This window comes from Equus quagga, chromosome 13 (genome assembly GCF_021613505.1).
Source record: "Equus quagga isolate Etosha38 chromosome 13, UCLA_HA_Equagga_1.0, whole genome shotgun sequence".
NCBI classification, from domain to species: domain Eukaryota; kingdom Metazoa; phylum Chordata; class Mammalia; order Perissodactyla; family Equidae; genus Equus; species Equus quagga.
The window spans coordinates 91,765,429-91,788,309 of record NC_060279.1 but is presented as its reverse complement, the minus strand read 5'-3'; the positions used below and the strand labels follow the sequence as shown (position 1 = coordinate 91,788,309).

Here is a 22,881-nt window from a genome sequence, read left to right as displayed (position 1 = left end):
GTCATCAGGAAGAGCTTAGGTTTCCTCCTAGGGGCACTGAGGAGCCATGGAAAGTTGGGGAGTGAGGAAGGCGAGAGAGATGGTGCAACAAGCTTCTGAGCCTGGCTCTGGGCTAGGGGATCCAGGGCGCCTTCGGGTCATATCCTAGAAACATTGATCCACAAGGTTGGAGCTGAATTCTGTTGGTTTGAGAAACCACCCATTCTTCAGAGAGGGGTAACTGAGGCTCTGGAGGAGCAGGGGTAGATTTGCTCAAGGTCACACGGGGAACTGACAGCAGGACCAGCCTCCCAGCTCCGGTTCCTCGTCGGGCACGGAGCTGCCTGGCAGCACAGCCACACCCACCGGCGGCATCTACCATCCACCCACCAACCCGAGAAGACGGCGTGGGAATCCCACTTGAAGACCCCGAGAAACTTCTGCACCCTCGGAACACGGTAACTCTGGGAGCCGGGGCCACCCCGGGCCTTTTTCCCCCGCGCGCCCCTTCCTGCCTTCCCCATTGGCTCATTCTAGGGGGCCCCCTGGTCACCTTGTCCTCCGCGCGCTCTCGGGAGAAAGCGCCCTGCGCACGCGCGCCCAAGGCGCCTCCGGGCCCGCGCTTTACGACACTTGTGCAGCAGCGGCAGCGCCACTCGGCGCTCCTTCGCGACGATTCGGCCGGGTGCCGCTGGCGGCGGTTGCCAGGGTGGGGGTCGCTTTGCGGCATGGCGATGGCGGAGGGCGAGCGGACTGAGTGTGCTGAGCCCCCGCGGGACGAGCCCCCGGCTGATGGAGCTCTGAAGCGGGCAGAGGAGCTCAAGACGCAGGCCAACGACTACTTCAAAGGTGCGCCCGGCCCGGAGAGGGGGCGAGGGAGGCCGGAGAGCGGCGCGGGGCCAGGGCTGCCGGGGCCCGCGCGGAACCATGGCAACGCGGGGCAGCGGCCCGGGCGCGGGGCGGGCGCCACCAAGTGCCCGGGCGTGGGGGGCGCCCGGGATGGCGCTCCCGAGGGGCGACAGCGGGGGCTCCGGAGAGAAGGGGGGATAGTCCGAAGTGGCGTGCGGAGCGGGGGCTGCTAAGTGGGGAGACTGGAGAGGGCGCCACCGACTGTGAGGCTGGAGGGGGCCGGGAACGGGGACCCTACCGAGTGTGGGACCCCGAGAGAGCTGGAGAGGGCGCTCCCACGGGGTGACACGGGGCGGGGGAGTGGTGGCACTACCAAGTGGGGAGACCTGGGGTGGGTGACACCGACTGGAGGCTGCGGGGGGCTGTCCCAACAGAGTAGGGAATCGTGAGGGTGGGGAACAAATCATTAGATGGGAGGGTAAGGAAGTGGGAGCTTTAGGGTTACGCGCGGAGAAGGGATGTGTGGGAGGCCCTGAGGGTAGAGGTGGGGGAGTCCCCAGAATAGTATGACTTAGCATCTTGGGAAAGAGTAAGACGTGGGGGCAGCTATTCATTCATTCATTCAACCTGTTTGTGGAGCACGTGCTGTGTGCTAAGGCCTGTGCGAGACTCCGGAGTTATCAGCAGTCAATGAGGCAGTGGCAGCCCTGCCCTTAGCAGCGTGTAATTTAGCAGGAGGAGAATCAGACGTTGAGTAAAGCCACAAATAAATGATAAAATACTTAGAAGTTGTAATGAGTGCTTTGAAAAAAAACCCCAACAGGGTGTGCAGTAGAGAATAAGGCTCTGAGGCTGCTTGAGATAGAGTAGACAGGAGAAGACATTTCCATTGAGAAGAATTGGGGAGGAGTGTTCCAGGTGGGTGGAGCCACATGTGCAAAGGCCCTGAGGTAGGCAATTATAGGAGACTGGCAGTTACTGTTGAGTTACTGTTTAGACTGATACAAGATGAGTTTAGGATAAGGGCCATATCACGTAGGGTCTCATAAGGCATTGCAAAGACTAGTTTGAATTTTACTCAGCTCTCCAGGAGGAGACATGCAGTAGATGGATGGGCCAGTCTGGAGCTCCGAGGAGAGGAATTTGGGCATGATCAGCCTGTGGATGGACTGGAACACTCTGGGAGAGGATGAGGTCATCTAGGAAGAGAAGGGGCCTAGGACAGAACCTGGAGGAATTCTGATGTTTAGAACAGAAGGGGAAGAGCCTGAGCGGGGTGGTCAGTGAAGTAGAAGGGAAATCAGGAAATGTGTCGGGAAAGAGGAGAGAAGAGAGTGCTTCCAGGATGAGGCGGCTGTGTCCCAGGTCAGAGGCTGCCAAGGCAAGGTCTGAGCGTTGACCTTTGGATTTGGCTCCACGAGTGTTGTTGGTGGCCTTGACCAGAGCTGTTTCTGGGCGCGATGAGAGTGGTAGCCAGATACGAGGGCCCTGGAGAGTGGACAGGAAGCCTGGAAGTGGAGACAGCAAGTGTCAACCAGCATGTCCAGTGTTTTGGTTCGGAAGGGGAGCGGAGAAGTGGGGGAGGGAGGCTGCTGCTTTTGAGGATGGACGAGACTAAGAGTGTCGTCCGGTAGAGGGGAGAATTGACCCCACAGGAGAGAGGGGAGACGTACAGCAGCAAGGCCCTGGAGAAGGGCAGCGTGGAAGGGGTCTAGAGCCTTGGTGGAGAGTTGGCCTCTGCTGGGAGCACAGACGGATTCGAAGAGTGGGACGGTGTGGTCAGGCTGGAGCAACGAGGAGGAGGTAGGCCTGGTGAGAGGTGAGGCTGGTGGTAGAGCCTTGGAGGCTGGGTCGAGAAGTGTGGATGTCATCCTGATGGAGATAGGGAGCCATGGAAGGTTTTAGGAGAGGAGCAACATAGTCTGATTAACGTTTGAAAAAGATCCCCCAGCTGCCTTGCAGAGATTGGACGCAAGGGCAAGACCGGAGGCCAGGAAGGAGACTGCAGTGGGGGACAGGTGAGGGGAGGTGGCGGTGCTGCCGACCAGGCTGGAGAGACGGAAACTGACTCAAGAAATGTCTCCGAGAGGAAACGAGAGCGGCCCCCTGGAGAGGGGGAGGGGACTTCAGGCAGCAAGAGCAAGGATGGCAAAGGCCCAGAGGGGAGCAGAGCCTGGCACCCAGGAAGTGAGTGGGGCTGGGATGCGAGAGGCAGGAGGAGTTAATGGTGAGGCTGCAGGAGGAGGCTGAGCTGGCTCCTGAGGACTCAGGCGAGCGGCGGATGGTGCTGAGCAGGGGAAGGACAGGGTCGAGTTTGTGCTTTAGGAAGACCCCTCAGGAGGGGCAGGACTGGCAGCTGGGAGACTGGGAGGAGGCTGGGCAGGACCCTGGGCAGCGGAGGATGAAGGGCAGACCCGGGCAGGGGGTGCTGTAGGGATGGAAGTGAACGGTTCTGAGTGCTGCTCAGCAGGCTGACTGGCCGGAACACGGTGCCTGCTGGACTGTGGGGGTCGAGGGGTCAGGAGGTGTCCAGGACAAGGCCGGTCTCCAGCGGGCAGCTGGCGCGGAAGGGGGCTCTGGAGGAGCAGCAAGTAGGGGGGTTGCTGCTGAGGGGAGGTGAGACTTCTGGGGGACAGTCAGCCATTGGGAGGGGCCCCTTGCCCCCCAGGACCTGGGATCGGAGCCCTGAGGAGCCCTAGGGCTGGGCAGGTGGCCAGAGGTCCTGGTCTGGGCCCCTCGCTGTCTGGCAGGCGGGGCAGGCACGAGCCGCAGCCTCCGGGGCTGTGGGAATAACAATAAAAAGAATAATTACAGCCCAGAGTAATTGAGCCCCTGTGGTGGCCAGGTACAGCACGTTGTTTCATCCTCCCCGGCACCGCACGGCTGTTTGTTTTAGAGAGGAAGCCAGGCTCCGAGAAGTGAAACCGCTTGCACAAGGTCAGAGTGTGTGAGCGCAGCGCCCGGATATCCCCCTTCCTCCCCACGTGCTTGGCTCCTACGGTCAGAGTCCTTACCCCGAGCCACCCTGGCCCTGGGGTCAGGGGAGAGGGGCCCTGGGGGCTCAGAGAACCCCATCCCTACCCCCGCCAACATGGCTAGCTCACCTCTGTGAGCTCAGGCCCATTCCAGGGGCCCTGGGGGGCAGAGCCTGGTCCCCCATGTCACTCATCTCTCCCCTCTCATCGCCCTTCTGTAAAATGGGGGAGGTGTGTTTAACCCCCAAGGCCGCCTCTGGTCTCGGGTCTCGGGGTTTGTAGACTTGGTTAAGAGCTCAGGCTGCCTGGGTTCAAATCTTGTTTCTTCCTTTTACCTGCTGTGCAACCCCTGGACAAATGACTTAACCTCTCTGTGCCTCAGTTTCCCCATCTCTGAAATGGGGAATGTCTTGAGGAATAAAAGTGCTTGTGTTTTTTTAAAACACGTAGAGCGGGCCTGGGATGTGGTGTGTTGGGTGGATGCGTGAAGTCCCGGCCCCTCCCATTTCCTCTGCTCCATTCCCCTTCCCTTCATATAGTCATTAGTTCACTTCTTTTACAAGTGTCTGCTCTGCTGATCATGTTCTCAGCTGTAACTGCATTTCATCCGTGAGTCCATATACCCCTCACAACTGTCCCCCCATGGGGCAGGGCCAAGTGTGATTCCCGCATTTCCGATGAGCAAGCGGAGCCCCAGGGAGCGGGGGCTGTTTGCACGAGGTCCCATGGTCTGGATCTGCAGGGCTGGATGTCAGGCTCTGAGACACCAGGCTCCTCACCCCGTGCCAGACGGCCACTCGAGTAACACCTCACCCATCAGGAGAGCTGGCGAGCTGGGCTCTGGAACACAGCCAGGCGGCGGGAGGGAGTCCTCGAAGGCGCTGGCATTCCGGGGAGGGTGGGTCAGGCTTGGGCTGCCTGGTTCTGCCCTTGCTTGTTTCCAGGAAGTCTTAAGCCTGCCCTCCGGGGCTCACGGTCCTGGGGGGACACGCCCATCACCTAACGGTGACAACCCAGGGTGGGCAGAGCTGGGATAGGGGAGCCCAGGGGCCGGAGCGGCCCAGAGGGGTGCCTGCCCCAGCCAGGGGGTCACGGAGGGCTGCCTGAAGAAGGGGACATAGGAACCATTTGAAAGATTGCCAGATGTTAGCCTGCAGGAGGGATTGTTGCATTGTTCCTGGCTGTCTCCGCAGGACCTGGCTGCTTCTCCTTTCTCTAGTGTCTGTCTGTTTCTTCCTTCCTTCCTTCCTTCCTTCCTGGGGGACTGTTCATGGGGCCTGGGACCCTCTTTCTCCATTCCCTTCAGCTGCCTCACCCTTCCTGGATGCTCCAGGTCCCAGCGTCAGCATCCCTGCTGGGCTGCCCCAGCCCCACACTCGGAGGACTCTCTGTCTGGACCTCACTGTCTGAGGACAGCTGTGTCCCCCACATTGGACTGTGAGCCCCAGCAGGGCAGGGCTGGGTGGGAGCTGCTGTGTCCTCAGAGAGGGCTGCCCCTGCCCTCCCGGGGCTCGGGTTCAATCTGGGGAGATGCATTATAAGCAAGAGACAAAACACAGTCGTGGTGTATCAGACGGCTCTGGAGAAAGCTGAAGTGGGGGTTAGGGCAGGAATTCTCAGTTTCGGCTGGGGCTTAGGAAGACTCTGAAACGCAAGTCCAGAGAGGGTACGTAAGTTGCCCAAGGACACCCAGCGGGTAACCCAGCCAGGGTTTGGGCCCAGGCCACCTACCCCTGTGTCTGTGCCTGCCCCTGTGCCGGGCTCCCGCCCACAGGCCACCTGGCTGGAGGGGAGAGTGGGAGCGTTAGGGTCTTGGCCTGGCTCAGAATCCCTGCCTGCCACTTGCCTCTTGACCTTCAGCATGGGCTTCTCCTCTGAGCCTCAGTCCCTCATCTGGGAAATGGGCCTCATGCAGCCATCCTCGGGGTTGTGAGGGTTCAGTGAAGGGACTCGTGTACCCAGGGCCCCACATGCCACCTGGCACATCATGGACCCCTGATTCGGGTAAGCCTCCAAGCCGTGGTCTCCTGCCTGTCGAATGGGCCCGGGCGAGGGGTCCAAGCCTGACTCTGCAGATGCAGACTGGGTACTTGACCTTGAACAAGACCTCCGGGAGCCGTCCGTAAAGTGAGCTCCGGACGATGCTGATGCCATGGAGATGTGAGGATTCCACGGGTCAAGATGTAACGCGCAGGGCATGCCATAGCTCAGTGCACATAAGATCAGCCTTTTCCCCTTGGCCAGATGTCACATTTAGAACATCAATGTCCAGCCCCCGCTGTGGCTGCCAGGGCCTGAGGGATCTGTCCTGCCAGCCTCGCTGTGCTCATCTCCCACCCTCCCCAGCTCTCCCTGCCTCGGCTACACTAGCCTCTCACTGGTCCTGGAACACAAGCACACGCACACGTATGCATGCACGCGCAGACGACACACACACCCACACCCACCCCGGGCCTTTGCATCTGCTGTCCCTTCCGTTGGGAACGCTCTTCCTCCAGTCTGGTTGTCACTTTCCTCGGGTCTCTGCTGATGTCCCTTCTCCGTCCCCACCTCCTGTTCTGCCAGGCCCTCTGTGTGCTGCTTTCCTTGCTTTGGGGACGACCAGAGCTGGACGACCAGGGGCCTCAGAGCAGGCTCACATTTGCTGGCTCCCTTGTCAGCTCTGGCACTCAGGGACCCGTCCTCTTCAGGCCGTGGGGAGGGCGCAGGAGGACCCTCCTGAAGTCCTGGAAGGAGCATTGCCCGGCTGGGGTCTGGGGTGATGGGTGGGTGGAAGTGATTTCAGCTAGGGTGGGATGCTTGGGACAGGGAAGGGGGCAGGCTGAGGACATTTCTGAGCTCAGCCGTGGACCGCAGTTTCCCCATCTGTACACGGGGAGACAGGGCCAGTACCCCGCCCAGGGCCCTTGCTTGGCGGCGGCAGCCCTGCCTCACACCGCCTCCTCCTCCTCCTCCTCCTCAGCCAAGGACTACGAGAACGCCATCAAGTTCTACAGCCAGGCCATCGAGCTGAACCCCAACAACGCCATCTACTATGGCAACCGCAGCCTGGCCTACCTGCGCACCGAGTGCTACGGCTACGCGCTGGCCGACGCCACGCGGGCCATCGAGCTGGACAAGAAGTATATCAAGGGCTACTACCGCCGGGCCGCCAGCAACATGGCCCTGGGCAAGTTCCGGGCCGCCCTGCGCGACTACGAGACGGTGAGCGGGCCTCGGGGAGGGGCCAGCCCCACCGCGCCCGGCCCGGGGGATGCAGGGGAGGGAGGCCTCAGCGTGCGCGGCTTGGGGGGCGAGGAGGCCACTCAGCACTCACTCACCACTCGCTCATCCGCCAGGTGCCCTCAGGTGCCTTGGCCTCTAGCAGACCGCCCAGGTTCACAGCCCCGCTCTGCCTTCGCTCGCCTGGTGACCCTGGGCAAGTTACCTGGCCTCTCGGTGCCTTCTCTCCCACTTCTGTGAAGTGGGGAAGAGTAAATGAGTTTCTGCTTTCCAAGCATTTAGAACAGCTCCCGGCACGTAGTCAGTGTTGTGGAACAATTAACAATTATGATTCTGATTATGAGTTTTTAATACGGAACGCTTCACGAGTTGGCGTGTCACCCTTGTGCAGGGGCCACGCTGCTCCTCTCCGTAACATTCCAGTGTTAACGTAAGTGCTGTGAGGTGAGCGCCTGTTCTGATTGTTGGTGGCGGACAAGAGTCACACAGCCCTCCTGGTGGAGGTCACAGTTCCGAGCGGGGCGGAAAACTCGCCGTGTCCTCAGCTAGTCAGCAGAGCCATTGCCGCTGAGGTCGTGTGCCTGGGAGGGAATGGAATAGGGCGATGTGCGTTAGAGACAGCAGGCGGGGGACGTGGGAGGTGACGAGGGATGGCACCTAGAGCGCAGCAAGAGTTTGCTGCCCGTCTGCCACTCCCCGTGCTGTCATTGCTGTGGTGGTGACAGCAGTAGAGGTGAGGACTCAGCACATAGCCTCACGCCAGGCCTGTTCGCCTGCCACACGGGCAGCTGAGGGCCTCGGTGTGGCAGCCCCAGGGTAGGAACCATGATCGTCCCCGTTGTACAGATGGGGGGACTGAGGCCCGGAGGGGTTGAGACACCTGCCCATCGACGTGCAGGTGGCAGAGCTGGGGTTTGAACCCAGGCGGCCTGGCCCTCCAGCCCCTGTCTCCCCCGTTCAGAGGGTTAGCCCCCTGAGAGTAGGGGGTTGTTTGTTTGCTCATTGGGATGGTGGCTGGCATTGGGCAGGGGCTCAGTCAGTGTTTGTTGAATGAATTGTCCTTCTGCCCCCTGTACACATGCACACCCTCACTTCCTCCTTTTGTTTCATTCACCACACACCGAGCAGCTTCTGTCGTCTGGGGAGAGCTACCGGGGGGCCGAGAACCACAGGCCGCAGGGGGAGGCAGCCTGGTCAGACTGCACAGGTTGCCCGCTGGCCTGGGGTGGAGGGGGCATTCAGGCCAGGGACACCTGTGTCAGGGCAGGGACAGAGGCATGGAGGAGCGGGGAATTTGGAGACTGAGGGGCAAAGTGGAGAAGGGGCTGGGGTGACACCCAGGAGGATGGGGAACGGAGCAGAGGAACAGTCCTATGAGCTTGGGCTCCCAAACCTCTCCCTTGGTGTCCCCATCTGGGAAATGGTGACAAGAGGAGCGGCCACCTCGTGGGTAGCTGTGGGCTCTGGGTAAAGGTCATTGGGGCTGGAGAGCTCAGTAATGAGTAACCCAGAAGGACAGTCAGGATTGAGTGGGGGCAGGGCTCCAAGTGGGGGAGGGGCCCGGAGGAACCGAAAGGGGCCAGAGAGGAGAGCAGCTCCCAGGAGCACAGGTCTGCCGCAAGGGCCTCCCCGCCCCCTCCCAGGGTTGCGGGAAAGCCTTTCCCCAGGGTGAGGAGTGGGGTTCTTCTCGGCTTTGCTCAGACTGGGGCCTAACGGCCTGCTCCCTGAGGCCCAGACGGTCAGTTCCAGCCTTGTGGACGTACGGCGTCTGAGCTCCCTCCCAGGCCTGTGGATGCCGTGGAGCACTGGGGGACATCCACAGCTCTTTTTGGACCCGCCTGTGGTGGAGCCGCACCCAGCCTTTGAATTGTCACAGCCCATTTCCCTGTGGGGGCTCTGCCAACAGCACTGGGGAGTCCCCATGTGAGCCTGAGGTCCCTGCCACCCTGGGCCTCCACAGGCCTGCGGGCTTTCCACCCTGCTCCCTTCTGACGCATTTGCTCTGGCTCTGGGCGCCGGGCAGGGGGGCTGGCCCTAGGGCAGCTGCCCCCACCCAGAGTCTCTGCCTCCCGCCCTCCTGCCCTCCGGAGCTGTCCTGTGACCCGCTGCAGTTTCACGGAGAACGTGCCAGGCCTGCTCTGAGATCGTGGCCTCCTCGGAGGCTGAGCCAGGGCGTGAGCCTGGATGAAGGAAGGAGCCCGCGGCGCTGCCCCTCAGCACCCGGGCCCTGGGGCGGGCGAAGGGCCTTTCCTCCCTCAGCCTCCGTCTCCTCGTCTGCACACTCACTGCGGGCCTCGCTCTGTTGTGAGCTCTTTGCACGCTTGAGTCAGTCCATTTTCCAGGAAGGAAGCTGAGGTCTAGAGGGGAAGGCCTCCTCCGAGGTCGCCCGCAGAGAGGGCGCCAGTGGGACTTGGAGCCAGAGTCCATGCCTGCAGCGCCTCGCGGGCCGCAGCTCACTTGAATGGTTTGAGCCCAGCCCGTCCGTCCTCAGATAGAATAGACAAGAAAACAGTTTGTCATTGGGAGGAAGTGTGTGTATATTTTGTGGAAAAATATTTTCCGTTGGCGTGAGTCTAGATGTGTCGGGTGTCAGGTAAAATAGACGTTCCTCGCCGGGAGCCACGGTCGCGGAGTCTGCAGGTGCAGGCGCAGGGGCTGGAGGCCCCGGCTCCGGGTCAGGACGCCAGCCGCGAGCTGTTTCTGCTCTGAGTGCTTGGGCCCTGCGGCCTCTGCGGCCTCATCTGTGAGAGGGCACGACAGGAGGGCCTGCCTCGGTGTCCCTGTGAGGGTTGAATGAGAGCAGAAGGGCCCCGCTTAGCACTGGTGCAGCTTCCCCTGGGGCTGTCTAGGGGCAGAGCCTGCAGCGCACAGGAAGGGCTGTGTGCAGGTGCCAGGACCTCGCTAGGGCCCTGGGGAGCTGGGTGTGTCTTCCTTCTGCTCTCCCTCTGGGGCCGGGCCTCAGACCCTCAGCAGCGACTGACCTCGGGTTCGTGTTCAGTCCCCCACCCACCACCCTCGTGTGCAGGCTTGTCCTTTCAGAGGGACCTTGCTCCAGGACTCCCCGGCCCTTTATTGGGTCCTCTTCTCAGAAGGCCCCCTGTGTTCTTCCCTGTCTGTGGTTGGAGCTCAGGGCTCACGTGGGCCCAGGCCGGATCTGGGGGCTCCTGCACCCCCACCCCCTCCCAGGATTTCTTGGGTTTGGTTTGTAATATGGTTCACATTTGGGCTGCTTCTTCCGGCATAGCCCAGTGCGGTCCGTTAGAAGTGCGTTTTGCCTTGCACGCCTGTCCGTGTGCCCGCACACCTGAGGTTTGGCTGTCTGGGAGTTGCAGGAGCGCTCACCATGGGCCGGGCCAGGTGTGGCCTTCATACCATAGTAACTCCTGAGATCGCAGCACCCTGTGTGCTGGGAGCTGTTCCCCCTGATTTACAGATGAGGAAAGCAAGGCCAAGAGAGCAGGGCACTCCCTGAGTCCCACAGCCAAGAGGGGACAGCATGGCCCCAGGTGGGCTCCCACCACTGGATGTTGTGCCGTTCACGACAGTTTCTCGGCACAGCACTTGCCCTTCGCTCAGGTGCTGTGTTTGCTGGTCTCTGCTCTTCTGTTTCACTGAATGGGAATGTTGGGTGTGACTTGCTCAGTACACTTACCAGAGGGTCTCGACCTGTGGGTGACAGACCTGGTGTCACGCGTCAGGCTGGCTTCGGAGTGCAGGCCCTCGAGCCGGCCATCCCCGCTGTCCACATGCCTCATGCAGTGCGGCCCTCTGTGGGCTGCGTCTCCTCGTCCGTGCGTCGTAGGGGATCATGATGGTCACATGGGCCTCGGGGGCACTCAGCGTGGGGCCTGGCTCTCGCTGCTGTTCCAAACCCAAGCTCTTCTGAAAACCACTTGTTCCAGTTAAGTTCGGGCAACTCGTTTGGTGGCAGAGTCTGACGGGAACTAATCAGAAGCCATCGCTGGCCTCTTACTGATGCTCCTGCCTTGTGTGACTGGAGGTTTTGCTGCAGAAAAAACCAGAGTGCGTGTGATCACCAGCTGCCACTCGGATCTACCGGGTGTCATATAACGTGGGGTGGCCCTGGGTCGCCTGTCTAAAATCCCCCAAGTTCCCAGTTCCCATGTATGTGCAGCCCCCCGGCCTCACGTTGGGATTGCGCCCCGTGTTGGTGCGCCAGCAACTCGAGCGCTGTCGTTACTGCCCGTGAGCACTCCTGGCTGAAGGGACCATGTTTTAAACACAGCTTTTTATTTTGAGAGCGGTGTGGCTCCATGTGCAGTTGTAAGAACTGCAGAGATCCCGTTCTCCCAGTTTCCCCAGCAACATAGCCAGCCTCACTGCAGAAGCATCCCAGTCAGGATACTGACGCTGATACAGTCCAGATGCCACTCTTTAAAGGGAAGTCCAGCGTGCAGTTCTGACCCAGTGGGCCTCAGCTGCTCAAGAACCCGCCGGGCCTCTCCGGGCCGGAGCAAATGACCTTCCCCAGGGGTGGAGCCAGGGGGCCGCTTGCTCTGTCCCAACCGGACAGTGAGTTGGGAACAGCAGAAGCCACGGGCCCTGGAGCGTGCACTCAGGGCTGCTAGGCCGTGATGGGCCCAATGTTAAATTCTCACGCCAGCCCTCCAAAGGTGTGCTGGCACCCTCTCCACTTTCTAGAAGCTGAGGGAGACTCAAGAGGTGGGGCTGCATGCCCCCAAGGCCTGGCCCCGGAGCCGGCGCTCACCAGCACTGCCCCACACTGCCTCCCTGGAGGACATACAGGGAGCTGTAGGGACCGGTGGCAGTGGGCAGGGAAGGGAGGTGGTGGGAGGGGAGCACATCCCAGCCTGTGTGGCAGAAGTCAGGATCCTAGGCAAGGAGAAAACGGAACCCTGGCTTCTGGGGTCAGTGACTTCGCCTCTTTGGGCCTCAGTTTCCTCATCTGTCAAGTGGGGGTTGTGATAACATCACATAGAGCTGCTCCGAGGGTGAAGCGAGCAGGTTAATTGCTCTCAGCAGCGTCAGGCACATGGCAGGTGCTGGGAACGTGAGCCGTGTGCTCTTGCTGCCGCTGCCATTGTTAGTGCTCCTGCTGCTCTTCCCCAGCCTTGGCCGTGTCTCCATCCTGCACCCCAGCCTGTGAGCCCTCTGAGAACGGGCAGTGACTCAGAGGAAGTACTGAGTGGTTCATCCATCCCCTCGGGGGGCATTCATTCACTGCTGGGACACACCTCAGCCCCACCTCAGGGCCCCCTTCCAGGGGGACACAGACCCGGCTCCAGCAAACAGATGAGCTGGGGGTCCTGCTTGACCCAGCCTGGGAGACGGCGGGGAGGGGGGCTGATACCTGGAGGAGCTAGAAAGGAGTCGGAGGTGGGACTGAGGTGTTCCAGGCCAGGGGGCAGTGTGTGCAAGGCCAGACGTGAGAGGGAGCTGGCACGTCTGGGGACTCGTGAGCTGGGGCGGACGCGGTGGGGCAGGGCAGACAGAGCAGAGGGCGGGCGGGCCGTCCTGGGCAGGCCAGGTGCTGGTGTGGACTTTATCCTCAGGGGACACGCAGCCTCTCCCCCACCCGGAAGGACTCCAGAGGATGTCTGGTGCTGCCTGCCTCCAGGCCTTGCCCCATACCCACACCCCAGGCAGGCGGGGCCACCTGGCAGGGTGCCCTGGCCATCACCTGCCGAGACCCAGCCTCCTGCTGCCCGCCTGGTCTGCGCGTCCCAGGGCGGAAGAGCCACCCTGGCCTGCAAGGGTTAGCAGATGAGTTTCTGACTCACTCTGCCAGGCTCTCCCACGAGGGGGCGTGCTCACCCCTGAGGGCCAGCCCTGGCACCCCTCTTTCTGCCCCTGGCACAGGAGCTCTGGGGGCCCACTCCTGGGGAGGCCAGCAGGGTCCACTAGCAATTACAGTCACAGTTACAGATGACTGAGGCCAGAGTGCTGAAGTCCCTGCCCAGGGTCACACAGCCTGTAAGTGGCAGTGCGGAACTCCGAATGCATCGCTGTCTGCTTCTGAACTTGGAGGATCAGAGTTTGTGGGAAGTGCATGGAAGGTGCAGAGGGGAGGAGACGGGCTCCTGTGCTGAGAGCTTGCTGGGTCCCAAAGCCACGTGCCTTTATCAGCACAGCAGCCCGTGATGGGCTGTGAGGAGCAGCCGAGGCTCGTGTGGTGTTTGTTCCTGCCAGCGCCGCTGCCTGCACTTTACAAGGGGTCACCCCGACACCCTCACTGTGGTCTGAGTGGCTGCTCGTCCCTTCCGTCTTACAGGGGCAAACTCACCTGCCCAGCGTTACTCATCTGGTGCGGGCGGAGCTGGGCTTCGAACCCACCGGCCTGGGTCTGTGCCCGCAGTCCCCACCTCCCTTCGGAGGAGGAAAGGGGAAATCACTTGTCCTGGGTCTCTCCAAACGCCTGAGGTCAAACACGGGACGTGATGCCCCTCAGTGCTGGCCGCGCCTGCCAAGCCGTGCCTCACCCCAGGCCCCGTGTCCATCACTTATCCTTCCCCACAGCCCGGGGGGAGCTGTCACCTCCCCGTTTTATAGAGGAGGGAACCGAGGCTCAGGGAGTCTATCACCCAGCAAGTAGCTGGCCCTTCTGATGAGTCTGGGCTGTTAATCATGATTTTAGACCCAGCCCACCCTTTCCTCGCCCCCCCCCCACCTTGGTATCAACTATAATAGTACAGGTACACACGCAGCTCTGTTATGCACAGTTTGGGGACACAGAAACCAAGGCCTGGAGGTGGAACATGCCCAGCGGGGATGTGCCACTAGTGCATGGCACCCCGGGGGTCTGGCTCCAGCGTTCGTGGAACCCATGGCCCGGCAGGCGGAGGGCAGCCTCGGCGTCCCGCCTCCGGCCTGCTCCTCTGCCCCAGGAGGGCCGTGCCACCTCTTGGCCTGAGTGGGGATGCCTCCTTCCCTCTGCCCGCCGCCCGCCCAGGTGGTGAAAGTGAAGCCCCATGACAAGGACGCCAAAATGAAGTACCAGGAGTGCAACAAGATTGTGAAGCAGAAGGCCTTCGAGCGGGCCATCGCGGGCGATGAGCACAAGCGCTCTGTCGTGGACTCACTGGACATCGAGAGCATGAGTGAGTCAGGCCCGGGTGCCCTCACGCCCAGCCAGAACATTCCAGATCCTTGCAGGGGTCCTCTCCATCCCCGTGCACACTGGGGGTGAGGAGTGGGGCTCAGAGGTGGTCTCTGCCCCGCCCCAGGCCACCGTCTGCTCCTCGTCTGCTTGAGTCCCCCGGTTCTGGGAGGGGGCGAGCCCTCCGCCCCAGCCTGGCTCCCTACCGGCTCCCGTGCCGCGCCCCCGTCCCAGGCCTCCTGCGTCTGACCCGCCTCTGTCCTCTATGTGCTCACATGGTTCCTGAGCACCTACTGTGTGACAGACACTGTGCTAGGCACCGGGAGCCAGCCGTGACCACAACAGTCCCTGCCCTCGTGGCGCTGACGCTCTGGGGAGAGAGGACTCGCTAGTCACCAGATGCGTTGACAGTGTGAAGGGCTGTAAACCAAGTCGGCGGAGGGGAGGGAGGGTGCTGAAGAGCGGACCCATGAGATGGGGGGTCAGGGAGAGGGCCTCGGAGCCGGCCTGCGCGCGGAGCAGGCCGTGGGGGTGGATCTTCTCTCGCTCCATCCCTGTCCTGACCTGTGTCCAGAGCCGCGTCTGCCCCGGGCCAGGCCCCTTCCCACCCTCACACTGGCTGTGGCCACTGACTCTCGCCCCCCATTCACACACCAGCCATCGAGGATGAGTACAGCGGGCCCAAGCTGGAGGACGGCAGAGTGACAATCGCCTTCATGAAGGAGCTCATGCAGTGGTACAAGGACCAGAAGAAGCTGCACCGGAAATGTGCCTACCAGGTGACACGCCTGTGACCCGGGATAGCGTCGCGCTGGCAGTGCCCAGATAGCCACAGAGGGCAGGGTGGAGGCAGAAGCCAGCACTTGCTGCGCGCTGGGGCCGGGCATCGTGCAGATGCGTTCTTTATTTCTGAGGTTGCATGTTTTTATTTCTGGCATTTCCATGGTTATTTTTTTAAATAGCTATCATCTCTGCCCCATATGTTCAGGCATGCTGTCTATCTTCCCCAGGGGATCTTTGAACGTGTTTGTCGTTATTTTAAAGTCTCTGTAGTGCCACCATGTGGGTCATGCCTGGATCTCCCTCTGTTGTCCGTTCTTCGTGGGTCTCAGTTTTTATCATATGCCAGGCATTTTGTGTGAAAGGACAGTAGAGACGGAGATAAACAACTTTCTGCAGGAGGTAGCGGGAGCCTGCTGTCAGGCTGCTGCTGTGAGGGCTCCGTCAGTCTAATCTACGGTTCAGGCCGTTTTTGTGGGCCTTAGGTCACCCCTGGTCTCCAGTGTTTTCAGAGGGGCATCGGGATGCCCCCTTCAGCAGGGCGTGGGGTCGGCACCCTGGCGGCATCCCAGGGATGTCTTTGTGTTGTCAAGTCTCCAGCTTTTGGAACTGTGATTTTGGTGCTCTGATTTTCCACCCTGCTGCCGGACTTTTGGGTTGCTGGCGAGCTCTCTGCTCTCCAGTCTTGCTCCCACCTTTGTGCCTCGGGAGGGCTCCCTCCCCTGTGCCGCCTTGCGCCCAGCCCGTGATGGAGTGAGAGCGTTGGCAGGCGCGGCAGGTGCGGGCGGAGGCATTCTGTGGCGCAGGCTCCTGGGGACTCTCATCCGTCAGGCCGCCCAGCAGGGACGTCCCGCTGGCTTCCCCTCCCCTTCAGTGGCGGGCCTCAGGCCAGGATGAACGCAGGCACGGTCTCTTCACCAGGGAGGGGCCTGGCGCGGGCGACAGTTTGGTTGATTGTGGTGTCTTTCCTCCTCGGCTCTCAGATGGGTTTTTTAGTTCAATTTGTTGGGCTTTTGGCCTGTTTTCATCACTAGGGCGACAGCATCAGACTTGTCTTTCTGCATTCTGACCAGAAGTGGACAGCTTCTACTATCTCAACACCTTTTTTTCCCCAACTGTTCGTTTTGAAAATTGTCAAACCCTCAGAATAGTCAAAAGAAGAGTACAGTTAACATCCACACATTCTTCCCCCAGATGCCCCAATGGTTGAAATTTTGACACATTTACTTTATTGGTCTTTCTGCATATATGCGTGTATGTTTACGTTCTTTTTCTTTTTTCCTGAACCATTTGAGACTGGGTTGCATCATAATCTCTGTCTCCTAACCCTGGATCCTGGATCTCTTCGTGGGGAGATGGGGCTGTGCAGTCACAGACATACGGCAGCCGGCGCTGCCCACACCCTCCTGGCCTTGCCACTTCCCGGCTCCGTGACCGTGGCTCATGACCTCACCTCTCGGTGCCTCGGGGTCCTCATTTGCAAAATGCAGATAATAAGAGGGCCATTCTCCTGCGTGACTGATTCAGTCGTTGCACCGTAGAAATGTAGCTTCATACAGGAACACCGACAAATGCACGCAGTCCACAGGCTGTCCACAAAATCTGGAAACGTTGTCAGATGTATGTGATGTTGTCAAGGTCGTCTTTAATCTTCAATTAGTAAAAATTAATATTACCTACGTTTCCAGACGAATATTTTAACTTCCCCCAAAACATCCTTTTGAGCTCTTTTTTGAAATCCAGAATCCACTGAAGGCTCAAATATTGCGTGTGACCTGCCTTTTTCTCTCTTCCCATCCAGAACAGTCTCATGCCTTCCGGGGGAGACTCTTTCACGACACTGACACTCAGACGTGTCCAGGCCTGTTGTTTTATAAAACGTTCCACAGCGGGATTCATCCGCAGGTTTCTTCATCATGCTGATTATTTTCAAAGAAACCGAGATTCTCGATTTTCACATGAAATAATCCTGATGCTTAAATGCCACAGAGGCCACTTGGGTCACAGTTTGGGGACCACCTCTGGCCCCGGCCAGCACCCACCTGTCCGGGCGCCCCGCCCCTTCCTCCCCTCTCCCTGCCTGTCCCGCACCCTCGGCCCAGCAGCGTCTCCTGGTCGGGGCAGGGTGGGCAGCAGGCCCTCCAGCCGGCCCGCTCACGGCCTGCCCTGTGCTCCCCTGCAGATTTTGGTGCAGGTCAAAGAGGTCCTGTCCAAGCTGAGCACGCTGGTGGAGACCACGCTCAAAGAGGTGCGCGCTCTGGGGCGGTGGGGGCCGGGCGGGGGGGCTCCTGGCCGGGGGGCCACGGAGCTCAGAAACTCACAGACCCACCTGGCTTGGTCTGCCTTCCCTCTGCCCACCTGTGTCTCCCCCTGGATGTCCTTCTCTCTGGCCTCTTGGTCTCTGTCCCACTCTCTCCATCTCGTGTCCCCTGCCTGTGTCTTCTGCATGGTCCCCCTCGGTCTGCCTTGTGGCCTCTTGCCCCTGCCCTCCCCGCTGTCCCCTCCCCACGTCTCTCTCTCGGCCCCTCCCTCTCCGGTGGCCTCTTTTCTTTCAGACAGAGAAGATTACAGTGTGCGGGGACACCCACGGCCAGTTCTACGACCTCCTCAACATATTCGAGCTCAACGGTTTACCCTCGGAGGCCAACCCCTACGTATCCTTCCTCGGGAGATGCCGGGCCCGCCCTGCCCTGGGTCTGCGGGTCCTCTGCCAGAGGGGAAGGCAGCAGCCTGTGCAGGGAGAAGCTGAGCAGCCACCCGGGCCCGGGCCGCGGGCCGGCCTTGCGCTCCAGGGTGGGCTCAGACAGGCTAGGGCCAGTCCCCACATGCTGTGTTACCTGGGCAGGTCACTCAGACTCTCTGGGCCCTGGCTTGTCTGCCTCTTGAGATTGGGCTGCTGCAGGATCACATACAAACAGCACCCGGGGCTGCGCACACCTGGTGCCCTCTCGGCTTTGCCGCGTCCTGGCTGCGTGGCCACAGCAGGTTCCTTCCCCCTCGGTGCCTCAGATCCCTCGTTTGCAAAATGGGGATAAGAATAGGGCCTTCCTCAGGAGGTTACTGAGAGGAGTAAATCCTCGTGAAGGGCTGGGCGGCCCCCATGGCCACATTGCAAGTATCTACTGACGTTCTTCTGATAATCGCTTGATAAATGGCCCCTGTGTGGGGCCGCCAGGCCTGTGCAGGGTTTGGGGGGAGGGTCCGTGTCCCATTTCCCCTGTGGCTTTGGGCCTCTATTTGGGAGAAGCTGAAGCAGCCTGACCACCTGGTGTCGCCGCTCCACCATGAGTTTCCCTGAGAGACACGCGAGCTTGGGGACCTCAGTAGCATCCTGCTCGGAGGCTCAGAGAGGCCAGGCTGCTGGACCAGAGCCACACAGCGAGGAAAGAGACAAAAGCTCGGACCCCCTGCGCCCTGGCGACGTGCCTGCTCCTGGGGAGGTGCGGACAGCAGCCGCAGGCGTGGAGGGCCCGGGGAGGGAGCCGGCCGCTTGTTTTCCTTAGCAGGGCAGATATTTAATGGCGACTTCGTGGACCGCGGCTCCTTCTCCGTAGAAGTGATCCTCACCCTTTTCGGCTTTAAGCTTCTGTATCCAGATCACTTCCACCTACTCCGAGGTGAGCTGGGAGGCAGCAGGGTCTGGGGTCAGGGCAGGGCACTCGCTTTCTCCTCTGTGAGCCTGCCAGTTCTCTGTAAGGCAGGGATGCTAGTGGCAGCCGTGTTTATCTTGTCCCTTCACTGAGACCATGCACAGGGTTGCCCTGTACAGTCAGGCAGGTTGTGCACTGCACAGTGGCTCACACAAATGACGCTCTCTGGGCCCTCATGAATACTTTGGTCACGCCAGGGCTCTGAGGAGAGGAGGGTGGGGCTGACTCGGGTGTTACCAGGATCCCTTAGGCCTCTCTATGGTGAACTGATGAAGGGCTGAGGATGGGAGCACAGAGACTGGTGGTGGCAGCTGGATGTGGATGGGAGCAGTGGCTGGATTAGGGCTCTCTTCATGGTACAACCCAGAGTGTTTACCCGTGGGCTGGCTGCAGGCATGAGAGAAAGAAGGGGTCAAAGGGCATACCCCAGGGTTTTTGGCTGGAGCAGCTGGAGGGCTGCGGCTGCCACTGACAGGTGGGAGGTGGGACAAGCGGGTGTGGCCAGGGGATGAGGAGCCTGGGGGCTGTCAGTTTTGGGGTCCTCGGCATACGCATGGTACTGGGAGGAGGAGCTCACGAGGGAGTGAGGGCCGCTGGGGAGATGAGCGGGAGCTGCAGCTGGGAGGGGGGAGACCCAGGAGGAGGGGCAAGGGTGCTGGCTGGGTGGGGGCTCCCGGGGGCCTGCAGGCTGACTGCCGCGTTCAGGGAGTCCAGGCTGCTGTATTGGCACCTGGTAGATGCTTGGAGCACCTGCTGTGGGCCTCATAGGAGGCTGTGAAGAGCTCACCCCAGCCAGAGAGTCAGACCATGGGACTCAGCAGACGGCCCGGCAGCCTCCTGTCTCCCCCAGGCCCCGGGAGCCCTGAGACGAGGGAGTGGGGAGCGTGTGGGAAGGTGCAGGCGCAGTGTGGGGCCGGCACGCAGCAGGGGCTCTGCGGTGGCGCATGTTGGGTCAAGACGTCTCTCTCCTGGTACTTCCAGCCTGGAAGGCAGGCAGGTCCTCCCAGAGGGGGCATGAGGCCCACTGGGGCGAGAGACGTGCCCGAGGTCCCTTGAGGCCAAGCCAGAGCTGAACCCAGGCCTCAGCCACTCCCGTGGCGCTTTGTACGGCCTGGGCCTGGTGGCCATGTGCCCACGTGTGCCACTCAGGCTGTCTTTCCCCCTGAGAACAGATGGAAAACAGTGTCTGCACCTTGTCAGGGCTCTGTGAGGGGCCGATGAGCTGATGTGAGTGTTGTTGGCTTCGGGCTGCCAGGCAGGCCTCCCTGGGCCCCGGGCCTGAGGGCACCCGGGCGGGGCTTTTAAGGTTTCTTCCTTCCTGCTGTCGGCCAGGCAACCACGAGACGGACAACATGAACCAGATCTACGGCTTCGAGGGCGAGGTGAGGGCCAAGTACACGGCCCAGATGTACGAGCTCTTCAGCGAGGTGTTTGAGTGGCTGCCGCTGGCCCAGTGCATCAATGGCAAAGTGCTGGTGAGGACGCACCGGGACCCACGGGCTCCCTCCCCCGCCTGCTGCCTGTGGGGGCCACATGTGGGCAGGCAGACGTGCTGGGGAAGTGGGTGGGAGGATGGGGTCTGGCCGGCGCCTCCCCTCTCACGGCTGTCCCCACCCTGAACCCCAGATCATGCACGGGGGCTTGTTCAGCGAAGACGGCGTCACCCTGGACGACATCAGGAAGATCGAGCGGAACCGGCAGCCCCCGGATTCAGGTGACTGGGGTCAGGAGGGCCTCTGTGGGGTCACGTGAGAGCTGACATGGAAGGAGGTGGCACCTGCCTCACAGAAGGGTGTCTGGGACAAGCGCTGGGGGAGCATCCGGGAGGCCGGTGGCTTTGGGGTGAGCAGGGGAGTGCTTTAAAGGGCTTGACGAGGCAGACCCTGTGCTCCTCACAGGTCCAGGGAGGAGCTGGGTCGTGGTTCCCGGGGCGGAGGAGCCGGAAAGGCTATGAGCAGGAGGGGCGCGATCTGAATTGTGATGTTGACAGCTCCCTCGCCAGGCCCCTCGGGGCCATAATGGATTGAGGGGGGTCTGGAGGGGAGGCATTGGGAGGCTGGGGCGCTATCCAGAGGAGAGGCCTGTGGCCAGCTCAGTCCTGGCCCACGTGTCCCATGCCCCCTCCACTGTGGATGTGCCCTGCCCAGCCCCCACCCAGCTGCTCTGTGCGTTGGGCAGGGGGTGGCCTGTGAGCACCCACCCCCCCGGCAGGCCAGTCCCTGACGTTCCCTCTGCTCCCTCCAGGTCCCATGTGTGACCTGCTCTGGTCGGACCCACAGCCGCAGGTCAGTCTCCCTGGGGCCATGGTGGCGGCTGTGGGCTGTGGGCCGTGGGCAGAGCGGGTGGGTGGGAGTGGACGTCGTTCTGAGCCCCCTGTCTCCCCAGAACGGGCGCTCGGTCAGCAAGCGGGGTGTGAGCTGCCAGTTTGGGCCCGACGTCACCAAGGCCTTCCTGGAGGAGAACCACCTGGACTACATCATCCGCAGCCACGAGGTCAAGGCCGAGGGCTACGAGGTGGCGCACGGCGGCCGCTGTGTCACCGTCTTCTCTGCCCCCAACTACTGGTGCGCCCCCCCACCCCACCCCACCCACGCCTCTTCCCAGCCCACTTTTTTAACTTTTTATGGTAGAAAATTCCAAAGATACAGAAGAGTACATAAAAGAGTATAATGAACGCCCACATATCCGTCACCCAGACCCAGTGGCTACCGGCTCCATAGCTGTGACCACCCCCGTCCCACAAACCCCAGGTGGCATCTCCTCCGTCCGTTGATAGCCCCGGGTGTTTCTGAAAGGAAGCACTCTTCTTTCCTGTATATAAGCATGGTACCACTGTCACACCTTCGGGCAAGGTCACCGGACCCAGCCGGAGTTCCATTTCCCCATGTCTCATAAACGTCTCTCCAGTGATTTCTGGACCCACACGAGGGCCGCGTTTTCAGTCTCCTTACCTTTGATCTCCCGGTCCGTTTCCCACCCCTCTTGGCATTTTTTGCTTGAAGAAACGAGGCCCGTGTCCTGCCGAGTTGTCTGTGCCCCAGACCTGGCCAATTCCGTCCTCAGAGGCCAGTCACCACTTTCTTCATCCCCCATGTTTCCTGGTGGTTAGAGCCAGGGTCTGGTCCTGTTGGAGTCCAGGTCTTGGCAAGAGTCCTGCCTCCGTCGGGCCGCGCCGTCCTATCAGGAAGGCCCTCCTGGCCCAGCTGCCTGCCTCCTGCTCCCCCGGCCTGTCCCGCCTCCACCCTCTCCTTCCCCTCAGCCCCCCTGCTCAGGCCCCTTTTGTCTGGACTCCTGTCTGTTCCCCTGCTGGCCTCTTTCCCCCTCCTGTCTCTGTCTGTCCCTCTGTGTCCTTGACTCTCCATCCCTCCACATCCCCTGTCTCTCTTTCTGCCGTGTCTCCCATGGGCTCTGTCCCTCTGTCTGTCTCCTCTCTCGGCCTGTCTGCCATCCAGCCTCAGTCTCCTCTCGCTCGCTCTCCCTCTCTCTCCTCGCTCCCTCTCTCCTCTCTGCCCGCCCCTTCCTTCTTCATCCCCCAGCCCCACCGGGCCCCTCACTGGCTGCTTTGCCCCTGTCCCCTGTCCCCACAGCGACCAGATGGGGAATAAAGCCTCCTACATCCACCTCCGGGGCTCCGACCTGCGGCCCCAGTTCCACCAGTTCACAGCAGTGGTGAGTCAGCCCCCGGGGTCCCCCGCTCTCCTGGCCTGGGCCTGGGGTGGAGGAGCTGAGAGGGCTGTCAGGAGGGTGGGGGCCGGGCACAGGACAGCTCTGGGGGGAATAGGGCTGGTGCGTCTGCTCAGAGACTCCCCCTGAGGCTGCCCCGTTCTGTCTCCCCCCACCCCGGTGGCCTCCGCTTGCAGCCTCATCCCGACGTCAAGCCCATGGCCTACGCCAGCACGCTGCTGCAGCTGGGGATGATGTGAGGCCCAGCCCAGGGCCACGCTGGACCCCTTTTACTTTGTAAAGTTTGTATTTATTCCCCTTTAGGTTTGCAGAGGGGGTGGGGGGCTGGCCAGAGGGTCTGCTCCCTGGACAAAGAGGAAGGAGGTGGAGAGGCAGGGCTGGGGCACCGCCTGGGCATTCTGGGGGAGGTGGCGGGGAGGGGCGGGGCCAGGGCTTCTCCGCCCCCCTCGTTTGCATGGCCCCTCCCCCGCTAAAGCAATAGGGCCCCGCCATAGGAAGACCCCGAAGGAGGGTCATCAGGGAGGCCTCGCCTGCACCCCCTCCTGGGAGCCCCGGAGCGGGGCTAGGCTGGGGCTCACCCCCTTCCCCAGCTATTTTATGTCTGTAATTAAATGTTAAAATAAAGTCATTATTGTAAGTCAGCTTGTCTCAGGTTGTGGCGCTG

General features: G+C 61.2%; 1 protein-coding gene and 1 non-coding gene across 2 annotated transcripts; one reads left to right on the top strand and one right to left on the bottom strand.

Annotated features, from left to right (window-relative positions):
- Positions 1–553: 553 nt before the first annotated feature.
- Positions 554–22,858, top strand: PPP5C (protein phosphatase 5 catalytic subunit). The gene is made up of 13 exons (XM_046681749.1): positions 554–828; positions 6,766–7,007; positions 13,957–14,104; positions 14,761–14,882; positions 17,066–17,131; positions 17,439–17,537; positions 18,395–18,500; positions 19,866–20,008; positions 20,160–20,247; positions 20,778–20,818; positions 20,919–21,097; positions 22,121–22,202; positions 22,394–22,858. Exons 1-13 carry the CDS (start codon positions 708–710, stop codon positions 22,454–22,456), a joined length of 1,500 nt encoding a protein of 499 aa, XP_046537705.1. The 5' UTR covers positions 554–707; the 3' UTR covers positions 22,457–22,858.
- On the bottom strand, positions 7,372–7,477 carry LOC124251613 (U6 spliceosomal RNA). Its single transcript, XR_006891807.1, has one exon. It is a non-coding gene; the product is annotated as a U6 spliceosomal RNA (small nuclear RNA).
- Positions 22,859–22,881: the final 23 nt, after the last annotated feature.